Source organism: Ciconia boyciana, chromosome 10 (genome assembly GCF_034638445.1).
Source record: "Ciconia boyciana chromosome 10, ASM3463844v1, whole genome shotgun sequence".
NCBI lineage: Eukaryota > Metazoa > Chordata > Aves > Ciconiiformes > Ciconiidae > Ciconia > Ciconia boyciana.
In genome coordinates, this window is record NC_132943.1 from 21,176,695 (window position 1) to 21,203,611 (window position 26,917).

The window sequence follows — 26,917 nt, forward strand, 5'->3', positions numbered from 1 at the left end:
TTCATTTACTGCAATATCCTGACTCTCCTTCCCTAAACGTTTTGACTGCCATTCAAAAGCAGCAAGGGATTGTAAGTGGTATGGCATAACTAGTTGCCTTCTGTTGGAAGACATCTGTAGTACGGGTTGCCCAAACTGTAAGTATTCTTGGGCCAAAAAAAAGTCTGTTTTCCCTCATGTAAGGCATCCACAACAAAAATTTACTGCTGTGTAACTTGGGCTTGCAGTTGCTAGAAACACTCACTTGTTACTTGAGCAGAAATGTTTTCTTGTTTGAACAATGAATAAACACATCACGTTAATCAACAAGAGTTTTTCTGGTAGAATTTAATACAAGAGTAGAAGAAGAAAAATTAGTCTCTAGATATACAATAGCAAGATTTAAAAATGTCTTACATATACATGTCGGAAGAAGGGGGAAAGAGAAAGTTTCGCTAAACAATATTGCCAGCTGGTAACAGAAAATCTCATTGAAGAGTTTCACAGTACTATTGTGTGTAGACATTTCAGTTAATTATCAAGCAAGTTCAGTTACAAAGACAAGAAACCCTAAAATTCAAGCAAGGTGTTTTTAGTTTTAATCTGTTACATAAGATGATATTTGCCTTCAGGAGTTCACACAAAAGGGTAATGTACTTTTAATATACAGGACTAAGGAACATACAGTAGTACAGTTCTGTAGTCAAACCCAAAGAAAACAACAACAAAGCAAGGTTATTTGATCTTTCCCCCAAACCAAAATAATTGGACTCCACCGATTTGGTTGAAATAGTGAAATGTCACGTAGACTTGTATTACCACAGATGGAGATTAAATTAGTCCTATGAAATTACTTTAGTCACCTTGGCAGAGAATACAAAGGTTTGAGAAAAAACATGTAACCCCCTCCCACCCAAAGTACAAACAAGGAGATTCCTTTCGCAGTGCAACCTCTCCATGGCAGTTACAGATCAGCGTGTTGTACAGGAATGCTTAAAAGATGGACTTCAAACATCACAATGAACACAGACACTAGAATCCTGGGAAAGTTACAATTTTCAAGTCTGTCCCTCAAGACACAGTGAAATCTAGAATGTAAGCCCCAGTTAGAAACTAGAAAAAAGCCCTCTCTCTTCTACCTCACCATTTTCAAGTGAAGGATGAAGCGTTCTTTTGCAGTCAGACCCCAAAACAGATCTTTTGAACTACCACGTGGGTTCCCCCCACCGTTGGAATTAGCCCTTGATTGGAGGCAAGAACAAGGTGGAGAAGGAAGTGGTAATACACACTGACAGGGGACTAAGATATAGGAGAGAACACATGAGGGAACAGCAGTGAACAAATGTTCATCAGCTCTCTATGAATTTTTATTTACTAAAACATTCCTTGAACGGTTTCAGCATTAACACTGTTATTTGTAATCAATAATTGACTCTGTGCTAGAAAAGTAATGAGACCTCCGAGATTATTGCACAAAAACCTGGCAGCAAATCATTAATAACCCTTTGAAATGCACATATAGATCAGTTTCTGAAACTGAGTTACAGAATGTCTCTGAAGTACAAAATAAATATATTGTTAAAGAATAGAAACTAAATACAATTACTTTTATTTAAATCAACTCCAGCAAGAAAATATTTTAATATGGCAAATACCCCAGCACTTGCTGCATGCATCCATAATCTAGCTATTTCATCATGAGCGTGATCATATTTCCACCCCTCTCCCCAAAATGTATAACCTTGACAAGAAATGGAAAATAGATAAAATATAGCATGAAGCATTTTCTTTTAATATATATTCCCATTTTGGTATTTAATGCTTAATCTATAAATAGACACTCTCAGACACAAGAATGCTTTATAAGTGTGTTATTGTGCTGTTTTAAGATTAAAATATTTTACACAAATAAGTCCAAAGCAGTTCATTCTTTAGTCATACTTCCAGTGAAAAAAAAGTTTCTTCTAGTTCATTAAGTATCAAACGTGGTATTTGCATTTTGTCAGTAAGTGACTATATGCTTATGACTACATTAAAATATATATAGTTCACAAAAAGTATTGCTTATCTGAGTGCTAGGTCAATACTATATACAGGTAGTCAAAGAGCAGATGAGAAATGTCATGTAGTGCTACTGTTAAGAAAAGTTTTTAAGTAGTACAAAAATTTCCAATAATTTATGTCCTGATTTTTGTGTGTGTGTGTGCTACCAGGAAAAAATTAAAGGAGATAAAAAAAGCAAAATACTTATCCCAACTACTCTCAACGGAAGGAACAAAACTATCCATTTTTTAAAGAGAAACAAAGTATTGCATATAATTACAATTTTCTACTAATTACAAATTTAATTTAACAAAGTAATATGGAGGCAGCATGTGGTAGATTTAAATTCATACAATCTGTTAAAGTAATACACAATTGAAAATTAATGATCTAAAATTCTTAGATTGCTTTAAATCTAATTTCAGCATAGTGCTACATATTGTTCAGTCTTGGAAGGCTAAAATCAAGAATTTTTGAATCTCATTCTAACATAAGCAAAGCTCATTTGCACCTTCTCTTAAACCTTTTTAGCAGCATAGTCAGCTTTATAAAGAAAAAAAGGCAAAATGTTACCATAATTTACATATTCTAATAATCTTCCCAAGGCATCAAAGGACCCAGCTTGAAATTCCTATAACAATTGACAAAAATATATTAACATATACTTGCATTTACACTTTCAAAAATTTGTAGTTAGTATTAAGTTGGCCTATGAAGCAGTAGTAAAGTGCAAAATATTTGGTATAATATCTAGCGATTAGCTTTTGCTTCTGTAGAATACAAATGAGTAAGCCTGGCTCTTCCATTGACAGATATGGTGTTTGATGGAGGACCAACCTGGAGGCAGGAGAAAAAAAAAAAAAAAAAGAGGGAAAAGAAAAAAGAAATATTAACCCAACTTTTCAGATTCTTCTCTCCAAAGTATGTTACACGGTATTACTTCAAGGAAACAGACATACTGTTACTTCAGAAGCATTTTTCTCATCGCAATGAAAGACTTCCTATGTGATTTCTGAACAAAGCCCATATGCTACAGAAGTGGAAATATAAGAAATTACTTAAAAACATATTTTAACCTATCTAAAAATTCCGTGTATAGCTATTCAAAACACGCATAATTTTTAGTCCTTCTCCAGACCTGGTTGCAAAGAAATACTTGAAAAAACATCACTAAACCAACATTTTTTATTAAATATTGAATAGAGCTGATTTCTAACAAAATCTTCTAACATTCCTTTATACCATGGTAATGTTTCCTTCATCAAGAGCAAACTATAACTTCTAGGATAGATAGCAAAGACCCGATTTTCAGGGGAGCTGCATAAACCAACAACTCCAGTTGGAGTTAATGGGAGCTGTGGATGCTCCACAGCCATGCGAACCACATACCACAGCACACAGTTTACTAAACACAATGAAAACATTCTGAAGAGAAAGATGGTTAAAAAGAAACCCCACTTGACCCATTTTAGATTAATAATTACTGAGGGCCTTATTGAACAGAAAAGACCAGCAACACAAAAGGCCACAGATCTCGGCACTGCATACTCACAACATATTAAGTAAAACGGGAAAAAATAGTTTGGCTAGTGTGCCAGCATTTTAGTTTTTTAATGATTCCCTCACAGAGCTGAAAGAAGGGAGAGTATGGTAAGAGGTAAAAAGAGAAGCAAGCACCTGACAGACCGCTTTCATAATTCAAATGGATCAAGTTACTGCTCTTTTTACTGAGTGCAGCAGGAAGGTGGAAGCTATGAGGTGAAAGCATTTAAAGAGTCCTTTCAATACTGGGAATCACTTTTGTGTGCTTTATTGATACAAAATGCTTCATTTCTCTCTTTGTCCTACTACTGCCAGTTGTCCACATTAAACCTAAAATGAGACCATGTTTTAATTAAATTTGCCGTAGGCCAAAAAACCTCCTTCTGCTGTGAGACATACCTGTACCACAGCCTGTGTGCTCTGGGTAAGAGTGAAAAGAACAGCGTGTACCATTTTATGTTTGGCAAAATTTCAGTGGGTTCTTCATTGCATTTTCTGTGTGTGTGTTTCAGGTATTTTGAACCCCGTGGCAGGTTTTTGTGTTGCAGAATGCTTTTCTTTATGCTTAAAGCATCTTCATTATTAAAATTTCTCCTCAAAAAGTATAGCCCTCTCCTCACCCCCAGCCTCAACAGATACTATACTGAGAAAGAACATCTCCCACCCACAGAAGAGGAAGGGAGGGGAAAAAGGACTTAAATCGTCATCTCTCTCTTCTTCCCCATGCCATTCTTGTATCTACGCTGATAAAGATTATATGGGTCAAATCTACCCTAAGAACATGTCTATTAGAAAAGAATGAATAACCACATAATGAAGGGGGGTTTTGTTTTCTTTCTAGTAGAAAGAGACTTCTCGAATTTTGAAAAGCACATTAGGAACTTTATTTTTTAAAACAGTTATAAGCTACTGCGCCAACAGCCATGCCTATTTCCCATAGAATCATAAAACAAAGTTAATGAACTATGCAAAATAAATGAAGTTCAGTATTATTCAGAATGTAATTATGCATTGGAGGAAAAAACCCCAACCTTAATAAAAATATATGCAAACGAAATCCAAACAATATTTCTAGTAGAACAGATAGATTTTACCTCTAAGTGACTCTGAACAATACAGCATTTGCTTAATCTTAGCCTGTTTTTAAAGTGGCTGTGGTTAGTGACATGTAGTTAGAAATAATACTATGGTGTATTATGTACCGCTTTTACTGACTAGAGGTCAAAAACTACTTAAGCATGCTTGTAACCTTTCGGGAAACTGAATCTTCCTATTCAGTGTAGAAATGATGGGAGGTCTACAAGTCTCAGAGAGGCTGCTGCAGTGCTACACTGAAACAAAACCTTATCTACGAAATGGGTTGTTCTAAAATCTGACCATCCACTGAGAGATTTTGACCCTAGGGAATCAAAGACTTCCATAAAACCAAAAAACCCCTCACATCCGCCCACCACACATCATTTGTTTCTTTCACGTTTCAAGTGGGAAAGGGAAGAGAAACAAAACCTACTGAATTTCTTCAACCTTCTGCAATGAGAAATTTTTCCTCTATCCAGAATGCAAAATACTAATGCTGGGTCAAGAAAGCTTTGTGTGAGATATAATTAAGTTGTCTGGTTACAAATTTAAAACAATACAGATTTTTAAAGTGTTCAATATTTTACCCAATGAGAGAAGTATAGGTGAACTGCAGGAGAGAGAAAAGAAAAATTAAGCCACAGTTTTAACCTGAAGGGGTGGGGGAAGATGGTCCTACCAGGACTGTTGACAAAACATTGAGAAATATCTTCCTAATGATACCAAACAGCAGCAGGAGGCTTGAAGTACATTTAAGAAGAATTAAGGACCTGATAGAGTCTAATAAATAAAAAAAATACAATCTTTGGAACTTCTGTGTGTTATCTGCCTGCAAAAGATTGCAGCTACTTCAGGTCTAGGGTGAAGCTGCTTAGCATGTGTCTAAAACCATACCCCTTCAAACCATATAAACACAAACAAATAATTGAATATGTTCCCGATTTTATGAGAGAGATACTTAATTGATAACCTAGAGATTTCTACTTCATTTCAGGAAGATTTCCGATTGGATTTGTACTGGTTGAAAATACGGACATATGAAGCTTTGCGTGTGCATTCACCAGTTTATTCCGCAAAACTGAACTCTCTTCCCCACCTCCCTTCCCATTGTTAAGAGACCTCCTTTGTGCCAAGGCTAGCTGCTTTCAGTGTCAGGCATTAATATGGTAATTTTGAAGGAAGTACCATGAGTTCATTGTTACGGATGCAATGATGAAAACTCACCCTTTTCAATTTGGCAGCAGCTTCCCCAGAGCGGATTGCAGCCAGCAAGCTCTGGTGGATCTGTTCTGGGTCAGAGCGCTGGAACGTCATCGCAGTTTGGCTCTTAGTGACAGGGGGTGGGTGGTCAGTGGAAGCACCTGACTGCGCCTGACTCTTCTGCTCACTATTCACATTGCTGCCTTTCTGTAAAGGGAGGAAGTGGGAGGAAAAACAAAATGAAACCTTTTAATCTGAATTAGTCATAAATGGAGAACTAAGTCAACCTGGCACAAGGTTGCGTAGCAAACTGCCACCGTTCTAGTGTTTGCTTCATTCAAGATTTCAGAGATCAGCCATATTTCCACTATAGCACATAGTTTCTCCCTCAGATAATTATGCCAGCAAAATTTTATGCCCCCATTCAAGTGTGTTTGTGCCATGATCACTTGAAGCCAAACTGATCGCGCTACTCAGAATTAAATTTAAGAAATCAACACACAGAACCATAAAGAACAAATCATAAGCACTCCCAACATAAAAATAGGTATATGATTCTAAATATAAATGATAGGTATTATGATTCTAAATGTAAATAGGTATATGATTCTAAATAGAAATTATTCTATTTAATTTACTATTCTTTGAAGTACTAATATGCTAATTATGGCAAGAAATAATTATTTCCAGTAATCTGAATGAGATTGGTTTCACTTTAACATTCCCTGTTTTCCTGTATTTTGTTATGATGCTGTGCTACTGCTAGACACCACAAGGTGTTTACACTGTATGAATACAGCGCGTTCTGATCAGGGAGCAGTTCAGAGACTAGCCTCGAGACTAGTCACACTGGATGACAGTGGATCAATAGTCAAGCAATATTAGAAATAAAGTTTACCTCATCCATTAGACTGTTTGGTGACCCCCCTGTTACAGCCTGTAAGGAAGGGTTTTTCACTGGAGGCACGGAGGTAGCTGAGGAGAATTCAGCTGCCGAAGCAGCGGAGGAGAGTTCAACAGGAAATTCCTCTCTTGGTGCCTGGCTAGTGATTGTACGTGTCTTATTGAATGATTGTGACCTTTTGACTGCAGATGAGACAGCAAGAGCAAAAGGGGATGGTCTTGAACTGGAGTACGGCTTTGGAACTGCAAAAGTTCTTAGAGTTCTTAGGTTCAACGGTGCTGGTGGACAAGAGGGAAAACTTGAAGGTTTATTGCTTTTAACAGGACAAGTGGAGGATTCAAGTTTTTTTCCATCATCAACTTTTTCTTCATCTGCTGGAGGAGAGGAAGTACTTGTTTTATGTAAAGACAAAGAAGTTGCATCAGGTGATGAGATTTTTTTTCCCATCTCTGTATTTTTAGCTTCATTTTGAACAGAATTAGGAGCACAAAGAGTACTTCTGGCAATTGCAGATGTCACATAATGACCTGAAGCTCTTCGTTGCATCTGCAGATAAAAAGAACTAGGCTTTGTTGTAGGACTTAATGCATTTGACTTGTCCTGAGTCTCAGAAGAAGCATTTGTATTATCCAAGCTTAGCATCAGTGGGACACGCTGTTTGGAAGACTCTGTTTCCATCCGATTGCTCTCAGTAGTAATCTCAGCTCCAGACATCACAACGTGCTCAGAAATGCTGTTCACTCTGTGCAGCAGATCATTTGCTGTTGCAGGTTCCTTTTGTGAACCAACCTGTAAAAGACTCACACTTTTTGGAAGATGAGGAATTTCAGCTTGCACTATGAATTCTTTGGGGTCTTCAGGCTTCAGAGAGTTTTCCAAAGTAGATACCTCTTGATTCTTATAATCTGATGGAATTTCTGATTCCCAGCTCTTCATTATTTCTAAGGATTTTGGAGGCACTATTTTATAAGTAGTCATTCCAATTTTTGGTATGTAATCTCTTGTAATTTCATTAGCAGGCTTGGGTTTAGGTTTGATGTCCTGTCTATAAAGAGGGTAACCTTTTACAGGAGAGCCATCTGGAGTTTTTGCAGTTGTTTCTGGTGAAGCAAAATTACTGCCATTTATACAAACATGACTCTGATCTTTTATGGGAATTACTTTTTCACGGGTAACTTCTTGTCTCTCATGATTTTGTTCTGCTGAAGTATCTTCATCCTCTTGTATTCCATGCATCACTTGAAGAAGGGGGTTGTTTGTATCTGTATTGTGTTGAGGGACCAGTCCTCTGAATGTGGATGATTCACAACCTTGAGGAACAATAATTTCTTTATGTGTAGTCCTTCCCAAATTGCTGTCTGATGGACCTGTCTGGATTGCAACATCCTGAGTTTTTACTGTGTCCAAGCTGGTTTGATTTGTTTTCTGATCTTGATTTTCTGGAATCAGTTGAGGATAAATCCTATGACTTACAGAGATGTCATTTTTACATGCCTGGCAGTTTGATAGTCTGTCAACTTCAAGCTTATTATTTTCTCTAAAATCTACTGTTCCAGTTTCGGCTGTCTGAAGTTCTTTCCCTTCTTCTGTTGTTGGAAGGAGTTTTGTATCACTGTGATCTTTAAGTTAAAGAGAGATTCTAAAATTAATACAAATGCCAAAAAGATTCAACCTTCCCCCTTACATCACAAAGCCCTGCATCCAATGTATTTAACTACAAGGACTGGCTCCTCACCGATATTAAAATTTTCCTTAAAAGCTATTTAAAGATATATTTGTCTTTGACTAGTATTGCCAAATAATAGTATTCTAACTCAGGTATTCTTCCTTAATTAACAGGCTGCTGGTGCCATGCATCAACTTAATAGAAAAATCTATTCTAGAATAATTTAAAAAGTGCTAATGAATTTCAGTTGATTATATAGGTAGGCATCAGTGACTCAAGAGCTCAAGAACTATTCAATATTAAGTTATATGCAATTCTTATTTATGTTCCGCACCTTTAGTTATTAGTTATATTAGTTATAGTTAGTTATATTAGTTCCGCACCTTTGTGGCTTCTCTTCTTTAGTTTTAACATTACAAATGTTTTTTGTCAACTACGTCTTATATATTTGTACAAGGGAATAATTGGAAAACATATGGACAAAAGCAATTTTCCAACCCTATTTTTCCAACTGTTTAGCAGGTCTGATAATTCAATTTTCTACCCCCAGACTAAACACATGTAGTCCTCTCCAAAATACAGGAATATTTGGGTCAAATTGTTTTAAATACAATATTGGGAAAAATTAAATTCTTTAGGAATAATCATTTGGGGTGGTATTTTGCAAAAAAAAAAAAGTCTCTCCTCATTTCAAGTATGTTATAAAACGGCAGTTAAAACTTATGTCACATATAAACAGGACGCATGCAGTATGTTGTTATGATTTATAAACAGAGGTGCATTGAATATAAAAGACTATGGAAGGCCTAATATATAAATCTGAAAATCAGTGTCACAAAAGGGTAAAATAAATGTCAGGTCACTAAATCCACTGAAAAATTTATGATCCATTAGATGCACAGGATGTTGTCATTTCTTTTCAAAGCAGCATGTCACTTTGTTCTATTTGTGTTTAAAAATATTTGCATTTTCATGCAGAAAACTCATGCTAATTTCGTAACGAAGAACAACCGATGGCCTCTCCTTCCCTGCTGCGGTGCGGTGCCCATGTCACACCACGTGGCAGGATACCCTCTGTGCCCAGCCTTGCGCTGCTCCACCCATGCTGCCCTACAACACTGCGATGCAGCTTTGCTGCTATAGGAAGTCATAAAAAACCATTAAAAATAAAAACCCTAAAAACCACAACTGCAGTCAATTCTTGTCACCTCATCTCAAAGAGGATACTCCAGAGCTAGAGAAAGTATAAAGAAAATAATCTGATGTTAGCAATTCAAGAGTTGACTGTATTGTCATTTTTTTCAAAGGAATAGAAAAGTTCTCTTCAACCTTGTTTTGAAGTATTAAAAATGAGTGGGAACTACTCACCATCGTTTTTATTTTGATCCGAAACTCTAAGCTTCCTGTCTTTTTCAAATGCAGCTTGCTCACTGCTTATCTTAGTCTGTAGTCCTCTGCAAAGCACAACAGCACATTAAATATGCTGGTATCATTCATTTCAGTAAACACAAGAAACGATGCAAGAGAACTGGCAATATTCTCCAAACACAGATGGACAAAATAGAATCACTCTGCCAAACACTGGGGCGCTCAACAGAATAGATTATTTTATTTTTTTAAAAAACAAGAGGAAATGCTGCTATGATATTTTACCAAAATGACATGCAGCTTCACTCCGTTCTGTGTAAGCAGATGATCAGTTTTCCTTTCCCTTCTCCCCCTCCTTTTGTTTACTCCTGCAGTTTGAACAAGCCCCTTTCCAGTAACAACTCGGTTTCAGTGAAGCCACAACGGTGATGGGTTATCATTCATATAAAAGTGTTCTTAGTGTGAAGTGTTCTGACACCCCCAACATTTCAAACGTGTCCTTGATTTTGTCCCCAGTGTGATATACAGGAAGCTGCACAAGATGCTGACTGCATATGAACACGGGAACTGTGCAGTAAAGACTTTTCAAAATAGTAATGAAAAATTTTCTGTCCCTTTCAAGAAGTACCTTGAGAACAACAAAGAAACATGCATCAAACGTGTTACTTGCATACTAAACATTTTGCAAATGCATACAATTTCTGTCCTCAGATCATGGGGGAAAAGAGAACTGCACAAATGCTGAATAAACCCCTCATCTTTGGGGGAGCCGGAGGGGGGAGGATTATTTAGTCCTTGGCTTCAAAAGGTAAATGAAAAAGGCCAAAATACTTGACATTTCTCTTTAAAAAAAAATATTAGACCTTCAAACTTACATCTCTGTTTAAGATACTTTTATTTTCTGTAGTTACAAATGCTGGCATTATGAAGATTCCAATTAATTTGCCACATCAAATGTATTAGTTGTCAGGAACCAGTGCCTTGAGCTGAAACATCTGCTTTGAATTATTTAAAATGATAAATTCCTCAATAACCATCCATCCTCATGTTGCTTTTACAGTCCCAAATATACTGTAAGTGTCCAATAAACCACTAAACAGGAGCATACGCTCTCAAAATTATTGTTGGAAGAAAGTTAAAGCTCAGTCCTGCACTCCGTATTCTTGCCTATCTCCATTCCCTTGAACACAGCTGAGGGACTGAACTACAAGTATTCACAACAGGCTGAACTGTTAAAAAAAAAAACAACCAAAAAACAAACAAGAAACCCAAAAGCCACAGAACACCATGGAGGACCATTAGAGGAATCAGGGGTTTTGACTGCAATATTACACATATCCCTGGTTTGATTAAAAAGCACTTGTTCAAAGTAACTACATCTTTTATATAAGATCTGAATTATCAAAAGGTTTCCAGAAATATAACGTCAGAGAAACCCTAGTCCTCATTCTGAAAACCCTGTGATATTTCAGGAAAGAAAGGATTGCCAAACTAAAGTTAGAGTGCAGTGCATGCTAGATGATACTCACCAGGATTATAGGCCATGAAAGGCTATTACAAGTGAGTGGGGGGAAAAAAGAAACATCCCCTGGACAATGGGGCAAACTGGCCCCATAACACAGGGCTGATAATTTGCAGGTTCAAGACAACTTAAAAATAACATTTGGCTGATCCTCCTCCTCGTTGTTCCCCATAGAGCAGACACACCCAAGCAACTGGCACAATATGTGTCAGGACAGAGCATCAAAGATTTTTGCAAAGCCCCATTTGGCCTTGGACTGACAAAAAAGCCCCTTGAAATACAAGTTAAAGCTCTCCATACTACCTTGAAAGTTCTTGGCTACTAGAGCATTCACACATTTTGGCTTCAGTACAATAATTGAAATAGTTCTTTCAATTTAAATTGGGAACAGTAGCCAGTTTAGTTGCCCCAGGGAACAGAGAAATAGTGAATTACATTAACACAATGGGACTTCTCTGGACAATCAACATTTATTTCAAGCAGGCACTAACTCATGTTGGAAACCTGCTGAGCCAGGTAGTTTAACAAACATGCTGAAGGGCAGCATCACCAGAAGGGAAAAAGAGCAGTTAAGGAAACTAATCTGTTTATTCTTTGAAAAGGCAGAATTAACTCATTTTCCTGAGAGCAGATGGATCGAGTCAGGTCAAGACAACTGGCTAACATATAAGGAAAAGACAAAAGAAAAACTGAAACCAAAACAACTATGCAAGCAGTAGATAACTATGCCCAGAAGAACAGAAATGGCCAATCTACCTGTTTTTCCCCAACTGTAAGAATGAATTTGTAAATTCTCATTTGACTAATCAATCCAATTTTTTTCGCAGCACACTGCTGTAGTAAATATGCGGGGTATTTTAGAGCTGGGTTTGGCTTTTCTGGGGGCCGGCTGTTTGAGTAGTAAGGAAAGGGAGGCTTAAACAGAATAGCCTGCAGAACGCTTCTTTGTCATTTTTGTTGAAAAGCTTCATGAATTACTGTTGCACAGAAGAGTGCTACAATGAAAGCTAAGCATATTAAGCTCATTCCTCTCTCACAATTCTCTACTCTGCGCTCCACAATGAAACAGCACTCTACGTTTTATTTGCCTCCTCCATTCCCTCCCCAATGCTCCTTTCTTTGTCACAAGACGTACTTACTTGCCATCTGTGCTCATATTTTCTTGTTTTTCTTCCTTGAAGCTTTGTGAGTTGTCTACAGAAACACTGCCAGGAACTGGAGCTGATGAAGCAGGATCTTTTTTTTCAGTTTCCAGTGGTACCTCAGCAGAGCTGAAGGCTGCAGTAACCTCTCCTATCCTGAGAGAGGTATTGGTACTTTCCCTGTCCTCTCTCTGTTGCACACTCATCTCTTCCCTTTCATCAATTTCTTCCAGGTTGTATTCTGTGCTCCTTACACCTACACTCACAGAAAGAAAAAACAAAACAAGACAAAACCAAAAACCAAAAACCAGAACAATCCACAACTCTCAATGCAGGGTGTAAATACAAAGGGACTGGTGAAGTCAGCCTAAGTAGTTTGAAGATGGAAAATTGAGACTTCTCTTCATAATTCGGGTCACAAAAAAAAAAAAAAAAAGACTCATTCAGAATTTTAACTTCACAGTATTTTCTGGTTCTTTCCAATTCTCTCTCTTTACATGTGAGAATATGCTCATCGCCATGCTACTGTCCATCTGTTTCTGCATCTGTAACTACTGTACAACATTTTCCTTGTTTAACCCAAGTACTGGATTAGGATAGATCAAAATATATTTAACAATATCATAATTCTAAATTTCATGAAGGTAGACAGTTTATCTTGCCCAGATTTCTTAATACTTCTATTAGCTCTCCAATGAGGTTTAAAATACATCGTTCCTTTATATCAGAGTAGGTATGTTAGAGAACTAAAGAGCAAACCAAATCTCAGTTTTGCATGGTTTGAACAAGTTTGCTCACCACTACCAAAAATTTCCCATAATTATCTTAAGTGTATTAAAACATAGTTAGAAGCATCTTGTGCAGTGCCCTGCATTAGAGTAGAAGTGCACAAAAATAAAGCACATAGAAAAGAGTTAATCCATAAAAATAATTAAGTTTTCAGCTAGAGCATAGTTAAACTAAAAAGTTTAGTTACTGGATTAGGACACACGTAAGTCAGTGTACCTGAAGTTAAACTAATAAATCCACCTATTTTGATTTCCAGAGGAACTAACCATCTCTAGTTTTACTTCCTTGCCAGGAGTCTTCCTACAACAAGATGATGATTCACATTTTTCAAATATTAGTAAGTAGACCATACAATTAACCTCTTGGCTTTGCAACTTGCATTCTATAACACAAAGAAAATAGTAATTCCATCCCTATAGTGCAATATGGTGCCATGGAAGGCTACTGGCAACAACTGAGCCCCACAAGCAGTGCACTCTGCCGGACCTGACCAGGGTATTCCTGTCAGCTCTGCATGCACCAATACCTGTTAGGCACAAGCCTTGCACTTGGGCAATTAGGTTTCAGACTTCTCTAAGTTGTATCAGTAAATTTCCAAGTGTAAACCAAGGCTAACAATGAAAACAAAATACTGGCTTAAGGCAAGCAATGCTGGAAAGTAGCAGATCCCAGAGTACGAAAAAAATCTTACATTGCCTTTTTTTGTACAGACCGGTATCCTGCAATGCTTCCAGTACTTCTCTAGAAGTAGACTGTTATAGAAACATAATAGAGGACTGTATATATTGGAGAAAATCTCAGCACAGAACAGAACCTTTGATTTTTCCAATAGGGTCATTAGTTAAGAGTTCAGTAATACCAAAGTTACTCATTCAGTTACAGAGCAACTACAAAAGCCAAACATTTTACTATTTAATTCTACTTTTTTGTATTGCACTCTTGTAATAATGCTTTGTAGTTACACATTAAGCAATGTGATCAACATGTGTCATAGCGCTGAATGCAGAGGTGATTTAGATCCCCAGGGAAAGAGGGGCAAGACAGCAAAGTGGTGCAGGTGAGCTCTTTCCATGTGATTTAAGCACAGGTACATACCAATATGCCACACTGGTATTAAAGGGACTCCTTAGGAATTTACTATCAGTAAGGGCCTTCTCTTCCTTTCCCCCCCTGCCAAACCCTTTCATCTCCATCTAGGGAAGAGTCATGCCAGCAGCCTAATACTTTGGGAGATGGTTTTAGCGATAGCAGAACGATTTTATGCGTGCAAAGGTAAATATGTATGTCACAAGGCACAAACAAAGCATGACAGAACGTGGGCAAACATCAAACCTGCTGAGACTATTCCACAGCCTATAACCAGCTCTCAAGAACACTGTCTCCTTCACCGATGAGAGCTATTATGCCATGGGCCTGAGCCATCAACAGCCACACGAACAAAGACTAAGACCTTCAGTCTAAATACTCTGTGGAAACCCAAATTATACAACAAAGCACAGCCAGGACTTCTGACAAGACAAATGGAAGCATTCTGGAGTTGCTATGGCTTCATGGACAGCCATTGCTGTCATCTCTGTCGCTTTTCCTCTGGAGAGAAGTATAACAAAGGCTGAGTTGTATCTATACTGATGGGACGGAAACTTAGCTTGAGTTGGTAGGAGACATTGCTGACATTCCTGCTACGTGAAAGTCTGTCCTTTGCTGTGCTAGGAACACTTCCAAGCTTTGGAGTGGACTAACCTGACCTACAAATGTGTAATACCAAACAAAACCAACCCTCACACTTTTTCCAAAGTGCTCTACTTCATTTGTCAGCATGATATCAGCCTTGCTTGGAGTTAATTTCAACTTGTGGGTTTTCGTCTGTTACTGGATCTCGTTCTAGACCTGGGCCACCACTGCTGCAGCAGAATAAAGTCTGAATGCATTTGATACACAAACAACGTTTAACAGCCATCCTTCACTTACATCATGCAGTTAACTCCCCAGAGGAACAGTTCAGATTTTATGACTTGTTTCCAAATCCTCAGTTTCGAGTTTTTATATGCAACATACCACTAGGAAGTACTTATGGCAATACTGGCTAAATACTGTTGCCTTATTGCTTATATACTCTGTATGTAAGTACATATATAACATAAATCGCATTTTTGTCTGTGTATGATTTCTTCTCTATGAACATTAGTCATTGAGTTTTAATTAGCCCTAGGAGAACATTGTTAAAACCTACAGGATGCCATTGTGAAGACGTACCTGATAAGGTGACTGTCGTACCAACTGCAAGTCTCCTTGGAGTCAGTAGGAATACTCTCTGCACAACAGGGAACAGGCTGACACTGCTCTCTGAGCCGTTATGCTTCTAAGTACCAAAGCCAGAAAGCCTGACTGCATCATGCAAATCTGCCAGTGTTTTTGCTCTTGACTCCATAGTCTTTAAAAAGGTGCTTAAGAGATACTGTAACCAAGATGATTATATCAAGGGACTGGTTTGATGAGAAAATATTTAAAAATCTGAAATTTTTTAATTATGTTTTTTAAAACACCATTTCACCCTCTTCCTTAGAAAAAAAAGACTGAGCATTAATTAAGCTTTGGGAAGGGGAACAAAAATCATAACTGAAAAAAAAATTGTTGTTTATAATCCCAAATGTTCAAATTAATTCTCTCTAAATGTTTATTCTAGTAGATGTATGCCTTCAAACTACTTTTGTCAAGGTACAGTCTGTTTTTACACTATGGGAAAACTGTCATTTCACAACAGAAATGTTGCCTGTTCCAAATTATATAGCGTAGTTCCACTTGATGTACACATGTCTATTAGCTATGCGCTACTTAGACACCAAATAACATTTATTGAACATTTGCAATGGTTCATTATAGGACAGAAGGCAATACTATATTTGCTAAAGTAGCAATGCATAACAGAACTCCTTTGGGAATGCCAGTCACAGCTGAACAAAACCTCACAATGCTTCCAGAAGCCTGACAATCAAAGCAGCATTAATCCAAACGGAAGGAACTACTGAGTTTATGTAAAGTTAAAATTATGTCCAACTTAGCAATGAAAGAGATATTGAACTACTTTATCTATTTAAAACAATACCCAAATCTGCATAATTTTCAGACTAGGAATAGGACAAGTGTACTGCAATTATTTTGCTGCAGGTGAATATTAATTCTCACAGCATGGTGGGCTTTGCTAAAAGGACCCTTTATAAATAGGCCTCAGGACAGTTTCAGAGATGCCACCAGAGAGCAGCAGTATCCCATGAGAAAAAGAAAAAAAAGGCAATGAAGCTGTGCTATGCGACTTGTCTCTACATTTAAAAAAATACATTGCATTAAGTCTTCAGCAAAGGACATTGCACGAAGACATCAGCAGCAGAACTAGAGAGTGGAGACTGTCACTAACTGCAGAATTAAGTCCTGGGGCTCAATACAGACTGTTCCAAGCCCAGTGAAGATGGCTACATTTTTCTATTTCTTTCCATTACAGCTTATATTGAAATATTTAATTACAAAACTCAAATGCCTCAAGCAGAGGTTCCTAAATCTATGGAAAAGCAAATAAGCCATTTCTATGAAGTTCAGGGCTGTTCATCTATGCAGCACTCGGACATTACAGTGATGGGAAATGCAGAAATTCTAGCATGGATCTACAATCTTAAGATAGAAACAAGCTCAAGAAAACCAAAAAAACTTGATTTTAAATCATAGTAAGATAACTTTGCTCATCATCTTAGACCCATCACATGCAAATAAACAGTTTTCAACACAGAAAATTAAGTATTAATAGACATCATTAAGAACCATTCACTTAGAAGTGACTACCCTCCTTCATCTGCTACAACAACTAGGAAAAGGAAAGGTTATCGCTTCATTACATCTTCAGACTGCACAGTATAGGTTCATACTTCCCATTTATTAAGTTACATACTATTTCTATTAAAGGTCTTTTCTGACAATTTACATAAATTGGCCTAAACACAAGCCAAGCCCAATTTTACTGATTACTGATCTTCTTCCCCCTCCCCCCCCCTTTGCCAGAGAACTAGGATGGCAGGTGACTTTTTCAGCTCTTGTTGTGGTACATTTGTGTTTTACCACTCCAACCAATTTGATTGGCATCCCGAATAAAATAGGTGGAAAATTGCTTAAGAGTTCCTGTCAACTAGCACAGAAACTGAGTGTTTAGTCTCATATAATGCCAGTGGCACTCCACATGCTTAGTGTTTATATATTTCGTTCTTAGTGAAATACATTGAAGAGTGATTTTTCCAGACTGCACTGGCACTGATTATTCTAAAAGCTTTTAAAATTTTAGAAGACTCCTAGATGCCATTTCTTGTACTGAACCCTACAGTCTGATGCTTACAAACAACAGTACTTAACAGTACAAACTGCATAAATTAAAAAAGTATGTTCAGCAGCTAAAGAATTGTATTTTAAACAGCTATACTTCTATATATTACATTTTTTCCATACGACCTGACAAATGATTTAATGTATACACTATTTATGCATACAGTTTATATTTACAACTTATGTTTTCAAAGGCTGTTCAGATGCAAACCAAAAGGCAGGCACAGATTTGCTCCTACCCTGAGGTTATGCAGGTCAAGGGCAGCACAAGGAGGAGTTCTGAAAGCAAGACTGGGCTTTAGCTTTTGAAAGGCTTGTTATGAGGTATACAAAAATCACAGAAGTTCTGGCTTGTTCTTGTCTACAGCTTGTGAGGGAGGAGGGAAAACAGGGATAATGTTTAGTTTCTTAAATGTAAAGCACAGAGACCAATATAAAATATATTTCATGTGTTTCTGTAGACAGTAAAGGTAAAATATCTGTATTTTAGAAAGCCATATTTGTACTTCAAAGGAAAAGTTAATTGAACTGAAGTGTTAATATTAGTTCTATGCTTAGGACACATCTATAGTACAGTAATTTATTCCTATGAATTATCACCGCTTGCTATGAGGTAGATTTTATCACTGCATTTGGAAATAGAACCAACCTGTTTCAGACTGCATTTCGGTGGCTCTTTCTTCCACTTTAGTAGGGGCTGATTCTGTCGACTCTGTTACTGCAAAAAGTCGAGTAACAAGCTTTTTTACTGCCTCTCAATTTCTGCACCAACAAAAGTTCTAGATAAAATGTTAAATTGTGATCTTACAGGCTGGCAAGTTCTTCAAGAAATGCACCTTCTGTTAAGCAACCAGTGCTCATTGTCACATTTCCCAGATAATTTAATCTCAACTCTGAGGTATTTTTGAACCAAAGAGAATTGAATTTTTGTTCAAACAGAAGAATTACAGAAGAACAATATAAAACTTTCTCTAAAACTCTTCTTCTCAGCCCATTTCCTATTAAGCCTTCTCTGATCCAGGGAAGCTAATCTTTTTTCCCCACCCCAAGCTGTCCATCTGATTAACACAAACACAATTGCTATAGTTAACCTAACTATAATTAATTTGGTATTTTCTGCTTTTTTATGATCTGCATGCCCTAAAACCTGCCTACTTTCTCACACTACATGAGCCAATCTCATAAAGTAGTATTACCGCTCCTTACAATCTGAAGATGTTTGGCACTCATATTTTTACTTGAAGTTCTTATCTCATAAGGTAGTATTTCTTTAATGTTTAGCCAAATTGCCATACTTTCTGTTGCCTCCCAATTAAACAGCATAAAAAGATTACCAGTCTCATTACTGCTTTCACTTTGGTCTTCTGGTGCTCTAGAGGGTGGTGAGGGTGCTTTGCGCTTCGTCCTCCGTAGAGAGGAGTTCACGGAAGCGGTGTCACTGAGCGGCAGAGAACCTTTCCGTACTAATCCTGGAGGGGCCTAAGAAGGGAGACAGGGGAGGAAGAAGATTATTAGCAATCAAAGAAAAACAGCCAAATAGCTCTAGTAATTATTCTCCAAAAGTATTTATAATATACATCTGGGAAAGAGAGAGTATATACCTATTAGCAAACGTATTATGTTTCTCATCTTAATTCCTCCAAGGAGCAGTTTTCAAAAAAAAAGATTTTCTAGAGTAATTGAATATATTCAATTACAAGGTACAAGACACAGCAGTAAAAAAAATAATAATAATTAAAAAAAATCAGTTGTTACATATAGTATAAAAGAGAATTTGAATTCTTTTATGCCTGAAGGCTATTCTACAAACCCCAAATAATTCTTTTCTAAAAGTAGCTAAAAATCATTGTGGAAAGAAGCTTCAGCTACACGCCAGTGCAATGACACGACACAACGTTTCCTTCTCCATTCCTTCAAGAGCAGTCCTAATTGGGCTGTATACATAATTGTTAGGATTTTGTTTCTCTACTTGAAATACTTGAACTTTTATAGAAATTTTTTGAATGCCAGCTTTCAAAACTTATCTTGGAAAGTAGAACTGTCTTATAATCATAATACTTACTGAAGTTAAATTGTAGTAAGTTGTAATAGCAATAATTATAATACCTACTGATGTTAAATTGTAATAATGTCCTCGTTATTGTAGCAAAAGACAAAAAAATTTTCTTAATTCACAAATAATCAAAACTGTTAAAAAATGGAGAAAGGCTATCTACTGAAGACTTCATGGTTTTACAATATAGCAGTCCGATTGCATTTTAAATTTTTTTTAAAATACTTTCTTTGTCTCAAAAAGACAGTGGCTGTAGATTTGCCTACCACTCTTAACTGCAGCTTGCCTTATGCTGAAGAAACCTTGTATTTCCACATCTATTAGAATGGTAACGTTCAGGATCCCAGCAATAAAGGAGTGTATTTTGGCATTACACACAGCTGCCTGTTTCTGTAGTAATTCTGATCCCTATCACTTGTCTATTCGATGATATAACAAAATCCAGCAGTGACATTCATTTCTCGCTAGAAGGATCCACACGGGAACTGGACGTGGGGCCATCTTCAGAGAACTTCTCTGTGCTTCAATTAACCAGCCCACTTCACAAAGCAGAGTATCGAGGAACAGAGATGGCATAAATCCACCTACAAATTTTTGTTTCACTGACGATCCTTTCAAAAACATCACTGACAACAGAATTGTTGACCATGTCAATATCCATGGAATAGGATGCTTATCACAGAAAGCTACCACCTAACAGATACACGTCCTACAGTAAGGGAAATATTGAAGACCAAAAGCTAGAGTATTTGGTTGTACACAATCAAAACTATAAAGAAAATTGCAAGAGAAAAGATACTAGCACAAGATGTCTGTGCAGCAGTGTTCGGCAGCTCCTGTCAGATCTCAACAGAATACCTGAATGAACGAACTGGGACAGTGAAAACCATCCTCTGAGCTACCCTGGGCATACTCAGTCATCTGTTTTGTCCCATCTCGATGTCAGGTATGACAGATCCCTTGGATACTTTACTGCACTGTAAGGAGCAACACTGTCCAAAATGTTCACACAATTCTTCTACCTATCACTTTAATGCCAAAGCAAGCAACTCAAACCTTTTACAGTAAAGCAGGACTCAAGGTTTTTTACGAGAAAAAACAAAGCAAAAGGCGAAATGTTCTTTTAGGAACAGCAGAGGATATGGACATAGCACTCCACACCTGATTAAAAATACTTGCATGCTTGAATAGTTTTTAAACAGTTTCTAGATTAAAACGTCACACAATAAAAATCGCTTTACACTTTTATACTTTCTTATTCACAGTTCCCAAATAGTTCTACAAGAAAATGAATGAATAGTATTCAGCATGTGAATTTATGCAGGAGGGGATGCCAAATATAGTATTATTCCCCCAAATGAGGCTTTTTTTACTGTTAAATCACTTTCCTCCTTGCTGTTGGGCAGTTCTGTTTTTCTCCTCTGCGGTAGCTGCAGCCCCTCTGTTCTGCACAAAGACACTGCTTCTCTGTTCAAAGGTCTGCACCCTCATCTGCTTCGCACAGGCTCCCTCAGCTGACTTGGCTGGCACCGAGTTCTGCGCATACTCGCTCAGCTAAACAGATGTCACCAGAGTTCCCTCCTGCACAGAAAGAGTATGTGTGTAGGGGGGAAATAATGTTCTCAGCATAAGAGCACAAATGCTACTAGAAGATTTTTATAAGCCTTTCTACTGCCCTTTGCATCCAAAGAAACAAGCAATTTGCAAAGAGAGATTTTGAGAAAATACTAAATGTTCCAGTTAAGGTTCAAGTGTTGAACAGATTTTCTCAGGAATTATTCAACATATGAATATTAAGAGCTTTCAAATCCTAACAAAGGCTGTAATGTGAAAATAGTACTTTAAACAGATGGAAAAAAAAATAAAATAGTGTTATTAAGACGTATCTGACAAAGTTTTGCAATATACATCTGGGTGTTCATGTGTCATACCAACTGCCAATGATAACCAGTGCTTTATCAGTTACACTTAAATTAAAAATCATGTTAGAATCACTAAAGTAATTAACCGTCCTTGTGCAGAAACACCAGTGAACTCTGTCATAACTTCCACAACATATGCAGGAGTTCCACTTTTAACACTGTACACCCTCCTCATCCTGGAACAAGCAAGGGTGGATATGAAGCTTTTTAGCCTCAAATGTGTACAGACAAATTTGGCACCAAATCCCACACCACCCCAAGCAGACACTCGTAGAGGCCAGTGCTTCTCATGTTCCAGCTTCTGTAAGCAGTGGCAGACATGGTGCCCAGCCCTTCTTATCATTTCAAAAAGCAAAGGAAAGGTAATTAAGCCACAGTAATTTTGCAGCTGGAATGGAAGGCAAAAAAAAGAAAAGTACTTAGGAAAGAACGTAGTGGCAGTGGAGCACTTCAGTGTGCTGGAAAGCTACCTTACACCAAGGGCCACTATATACACATTTTCATACCACTAGTACCTAGCGCTCTTGCTCCATAGATAACTAGGTTTAACAGAAGATATACAGGTGACTGGGATAGCAAAGCACATTGCTAGCCTTGTTGCTAGTATTTCTTTCTTCCCTTTGTACAAGCATGCAGCAAATAGATGTCCAAGGAGTAACAGGAAAAAAAATTGCATTTGCTCTTACAATGATTAATGAACTCAATTTCTATTACATAACTTAAGCTTCCCAAAATACTTAAACTTAGCCAAAGTACTACAGAGAAAGCAATACACCTCTGATCTCTTGGAAAGAAAGGACATACAGAATATATTTGGAGAAACTCAGCTGGTGTTACTCTGTCCAAACACCCGATATTACTATTCTCTCTTTACTTACGATTTATCTACGTACTTGCCGGTACAGAAGTAAATACAACCAAGGGACAAGGTTACGCATTTGGTATACTGAAAAGTAGATGCATGCAATGTTCACCACCAATTCTGAATGACATCCAAATCATATCAAGTGATCTTCATGCAAACTTCAGCAAGAGCAAACAGGTAGTCCTGAGCATTGTCTTCTCCCAGGTAACACTGGCTCTATTCAAGACCTCCCTGATCATAGTGCTCGCTGCATCATTGCCCAACTTCTCCTTTAAAGGGCTGACCATCAAGTTTCAGGCAACCGAGCCTCTGGTGTAACTTCTTAAGCATGGAACTCATCCCTCCCAGAAATCTTAACTAAGCTGTTCTGTGACAGTGGCTAATAAATCTTTTCAGAAATACTGCATAGTTTAGTTGCTTCCCACGCTTCCCCCATTCTCCCATCTTCTCCTTCCCTTTCTTTTCTAAGGTGTAGACTGGAGATTTCAATTTCTTTAGGAGTTAGGATTGTGTAAATAAAAGCAAGCTATATTTCTACAGTTGAGAAGTTCTATCCATCATTCAAAACTGTAAATGTTTTGACTAAAAATCTCCACTTAATTGTTCCTACCCAAGCATAGTTTACGTACACTCCTTTACAATAACTGAAAACAGTGCAAGGAGACAAACATTCATGGGATCAAATGAAGATATCACAGTCTAGTTTTTATAAATAAAGCATTAGGAAGAAAATCAGCAATGGCATTTTGGACATAATCAAATGCTTTTCTTTTAAAAGAAATTTTCTTTTAAAGAAGTGTTATTACTAGAAAATTGCATCCACTTTTATGAAAACTGTGAAGATACATATACTGCATTATACAACAGCACTTTGCAAATACCCTTGAGAGTCCTCTCTACTTGCAAGTGTATTTAAACTTGCTAGTTCTAAACATACTTCTGGCAAGAGTCATCTTGCCCAAAATTAGAACTGACAAATAAGTGAGGGATTTCAGTATTAGACACTAACATGCTCATTTCCAATCTGATTTAACGTAGAAATTTGCTGGACAAACATTAACTATTTAAGCTTACTAGTCATCTTCCAAGTCTCTCATTGAATGAGCAAATCATGCTATGTAATAACTTGTAAAGCTACCCTTACATCCATTGTACTAAATTCTCCCCTAAAAATAGGGGAACACTCCCCTATGGAACATATCTCCAAAAACTAATTCTATAATCACTCTGAAATTGAGGCAGAAAAAATTCCAACCCTCATACCAGAGTGTAACTGCTCATATAAAGAGAAAGCAGTTTCTTTTTTAAGGGAAAAGAAGTGGAGAAGCTGTAGGAGGTAAACATTAAAACCCTTTTTCATACTGTGAGAAATTGGACTACAATACACTGTGAATTTGAAGGAAGACAACAGTGAGAACACTGTTCCCTTAAAGTTGGCTCATTTCACTGTTGTCTGATGTTACTACTTTGGCATGTTTCTATCAAAGCCAGGCAAACAGTTTATCCAGGCAAAACTGACATTTCACTTTGTCTTCCTTGTGGATGTTACAAAAGAGATTTGTTCATAATAAGGCACATGCAGAAGGTCATCCTGGTGCACAGAAGAAATAAAAGTATGTATCCAGTCTGCCAAATAAACTGAAGGGCAGGCTTCAGAACTTAGGCCTTCTTAAAAGCAGTATGATTTGCAAGGAAATGCTTCTTGTATGGGAAAAGCAGATAAAAAGTAACCCTTAAGAAAAAAAAAGTATATCCTAACTTTTGTAAATTAACTCATGGGACACTGCAGTAACAGTGAAACTCCCAGACATACTAACTAGCCCAGCAAACACACCAATCAGCCTGGGGAGCAACCCGAAAGAGACTTTAAATCCTACCAGAAGGACGCACATTTTCAACAGTGGAGAATATGAGAGACCAAATTCTTATATTGTTTACATGAACTAATTGTGATCTAGTGTGACCATTGTACTTGCTGCACTACTGAGAACTGACTTGGATTAAATGAGTATAAATTGGTCACTTTGGGTTGAGAAAACATTAATGCACACGATACAGATGATGAAATGCTGTGCAACCATCAAAACTGACTTTTTTCTACAATGCTTGTATGTTTCATTTCAAATTCTGTATTTAGAATGTCAATTCTTGGAATAAAGACTGATTCTTACTATGTATTTAAATAGTGTCCAATTTCATTTATAAAGTTGCGAATCCTGTAAATGACATTTTTATGTAAATAAAATTATTTTACATTGTCCCTCGCCTAGCACCTTATGTTTTTAAGGGAACTGTCCTTTATTTTACAATTAATTGAAACCAGAAGTCTCAATAGCTGGAGATACCTTTTCGTTTATTTTAGAGACTTCAGTGGAAGCGCTGAGAAACAAGCTTTCAAATCTTCCCCTTGCCAGCATTACTCAAGCAGTGCTTGATCTCACAGCAAATACAAGTATTTGTTGGTTTCTCTTAGTGATGGAGATATTCTGTTTTTCCTGTTCTCCTGATTTTCAAAACCGTATGCACATAATCAGGAGTCTGATTCGCCCATGCAAAACAGAAAAGTCTAAGTTGGAAGGGACCTTTGGAGATCATTTGGTCCAAGCTTCTGTTGAACACAAGGTCTTAGATGAGGTTATTGCCAGAGCCTGTCAAGACACAGCTTCAATATTTCCAGCGAGGGAGCTTCTACCACTTCTCTTGAGTGACCTATTCCCATATTCAATTGTTCTCACAGTGATTAGTTTTATTCTTGTATCTGAATGGAATTTCCCCTGAAGCAACTAGTGCCCATTGGTCCTCACCCTGTCACCATGCATCCTTGTGAAAAGTATACCTCTACTTTCCCTGTAACACCTTCTAGGTACGAGAAGAATGCAATTAGATGCCATCTGAGCCTTCTTTGAACATTTACGTTCTCCAGACTTTAAACATCACGGTAGCCCTGCACTGGACTTGTTGTTGTTGTTGTCATCTTGTCTGTTTTTAATCTCTATCCTCAACTGCAGGAACCAAATCTGGACATAGTAGTACAGGTGTGGCCTAAAAAGTATTGAGTACACTGGATTCAAGGTGGATCACATAGCCAGACCCCAGCCTGTACTGGTGCTTGGGATTATTTCATTCTAGATAGAGAATCTCACATGCATCTTTTTTAAACCTCATGCAGTTCCAGCCTGTCACTGTATCCCTGAATGGTGGCTCTTCTGGTGTACATACCTCTCCACCCAGTTTGGTGTCAGCTTCAAGTTTGTTGAGGATGCATTCAATTCCATCATCTAGGTTGTTTATAAAGATATTTAACAGTATTGCCCATACTACCAAATCCTCAAGAACTCCACCTGACAACCAGTCTGACTTTGAGCCATTAACCACCACCATTTGAGCTGTTTAGCCAGTTTTTGTCCTACCTTGTCGTTCATCTGTCTAGTTCATACCTTACTAGCTTTTCAACAAAAAATGTTGTGGTAGACTGCGACAAACACCTTGCTAAAATGAAGGTAGATGACCTCATCCTTCATCCTTGGCCGCCTTCTTGCCACTAACTTACAAAAGCCTTTCTTGTTATTCTTGACATCTCCTGCCGCTTCGAGCTCCAGCCTTGCCTTTGCATTCCTAACTGCATCTCTGCATGTCTAAGAAGTATCTCTGTATTTCTTTTTGGGAATTGCTCTGTCCCCTTTCCATCCCTCACATCCTTATTTTTGCACTTGAGCTCTCTCAGTAGCACATTTAAATGGTACTGTTTATTTTTATGCCAAGTCCTTTTCCCACTTAGGGGAGTGGACCACTCTTGTGCTGCAGGAAGGCTGTCTGAAAATATCTCAGCACTCTTGCAAGGAGTAGCTTTATCATCCAAGGAAGTCCCTCATAGGATCCCTCCTAAGAGTTCCCTGATCAAGTTGAGCAATATGTACTATGCAGTCCAAATTCATTCATTAGATGATATTTATTGGAAAGTACATATTAAAAAGACAAAATATTTTACATGAATTAATAAAATTCAAAGCACAGAGCAAATATTTGCCCATATTTAAGTCCCAAGCTCTGTATTATCTGATAAATCACTGTGCAATCAAATCAGAATGAAACAGGAGTCATCTTAAAAAACACATGCCAAAGGCTTCTAAGTTCTAAGGGAGCTGCACAAAGTAGTACAAAATAGAAAATACACACAAAAATATAAATTAATCTGGACTTCTGTCCTTTCTTCATGAGCTATTCAACTTCAGTCAAATCACTTTAGATGAATAAGAAATGTCAGTACAAAATAATAAATCTAAGCAATTTTGTTGAGTGACAGATCCTAGCCCAGCAGTCATACATTACTGTTAGACATAACAGGATATTAATCATTTAAAGCATGTTGACATTAATAAATTATTTTCAAAAAATTTGAATTCAATTAAAAGACAAACATGATGAGGTAAAAAAAGATCATGATTTTTTTCCCCCAAAGTTCCCTTTATTAAAATACAGAAAG

The 26,917-nt window shown here is 37.4% G+C and overlaps 1 protein-coding gene across 6 annotated transcripts in view; it reads right to left on the reverse strand.

Moving 5' to 3' along the window:
* Window positions 1–326: 326 nt before the first annotated feature.
* Window positions 327–26,917, reverse strand: part of COBLL1 (cordon-bleu WH2 repeat protein like 1) — an 88,795-nt gene continuing 62,204 nt past the window's right edge. For 5 of the 6 annotated variants that reach the window (XM_072874543.1, XM_072874539.1, XM_072874541.1 and 2 more), the window contains 7 exons: window positions 18,929–19,073; window positions 18,244–18,312; window positions 12,441–12,708; window positions 9,780–9,865; window positions 6,740–8,364; window positions 5,866–6,048; window positions 327–2,859 (listed from right to left, as the gene is read on the reverse strand). In XM_072874543.1, the coding sequence (XP_072730644.1) occupies window positions 2,773–2,859; window positions 5,866–6,048; window positions 6,740–8,364; window positions 9,780–9,865; window positions 12,441–12,708; window positions 18,244–18,312; window positions 18,929–19,073 (2,463 nt within the window). In that variant the 3' untranslated portion in view covers window positions 327–2,772. The remainder of the gene's footprint in view (window positions 2,860–5,865; window positions 6,049–6,739; window positions 8,365–9,779; window positions 9,866–12,440; window positions 12,709–18,243; window positions 18,313–18,928; window positions 19,074–26,917) is intronic. The other variant, XM_072874540.1, reaches the window with a different exon arrangement.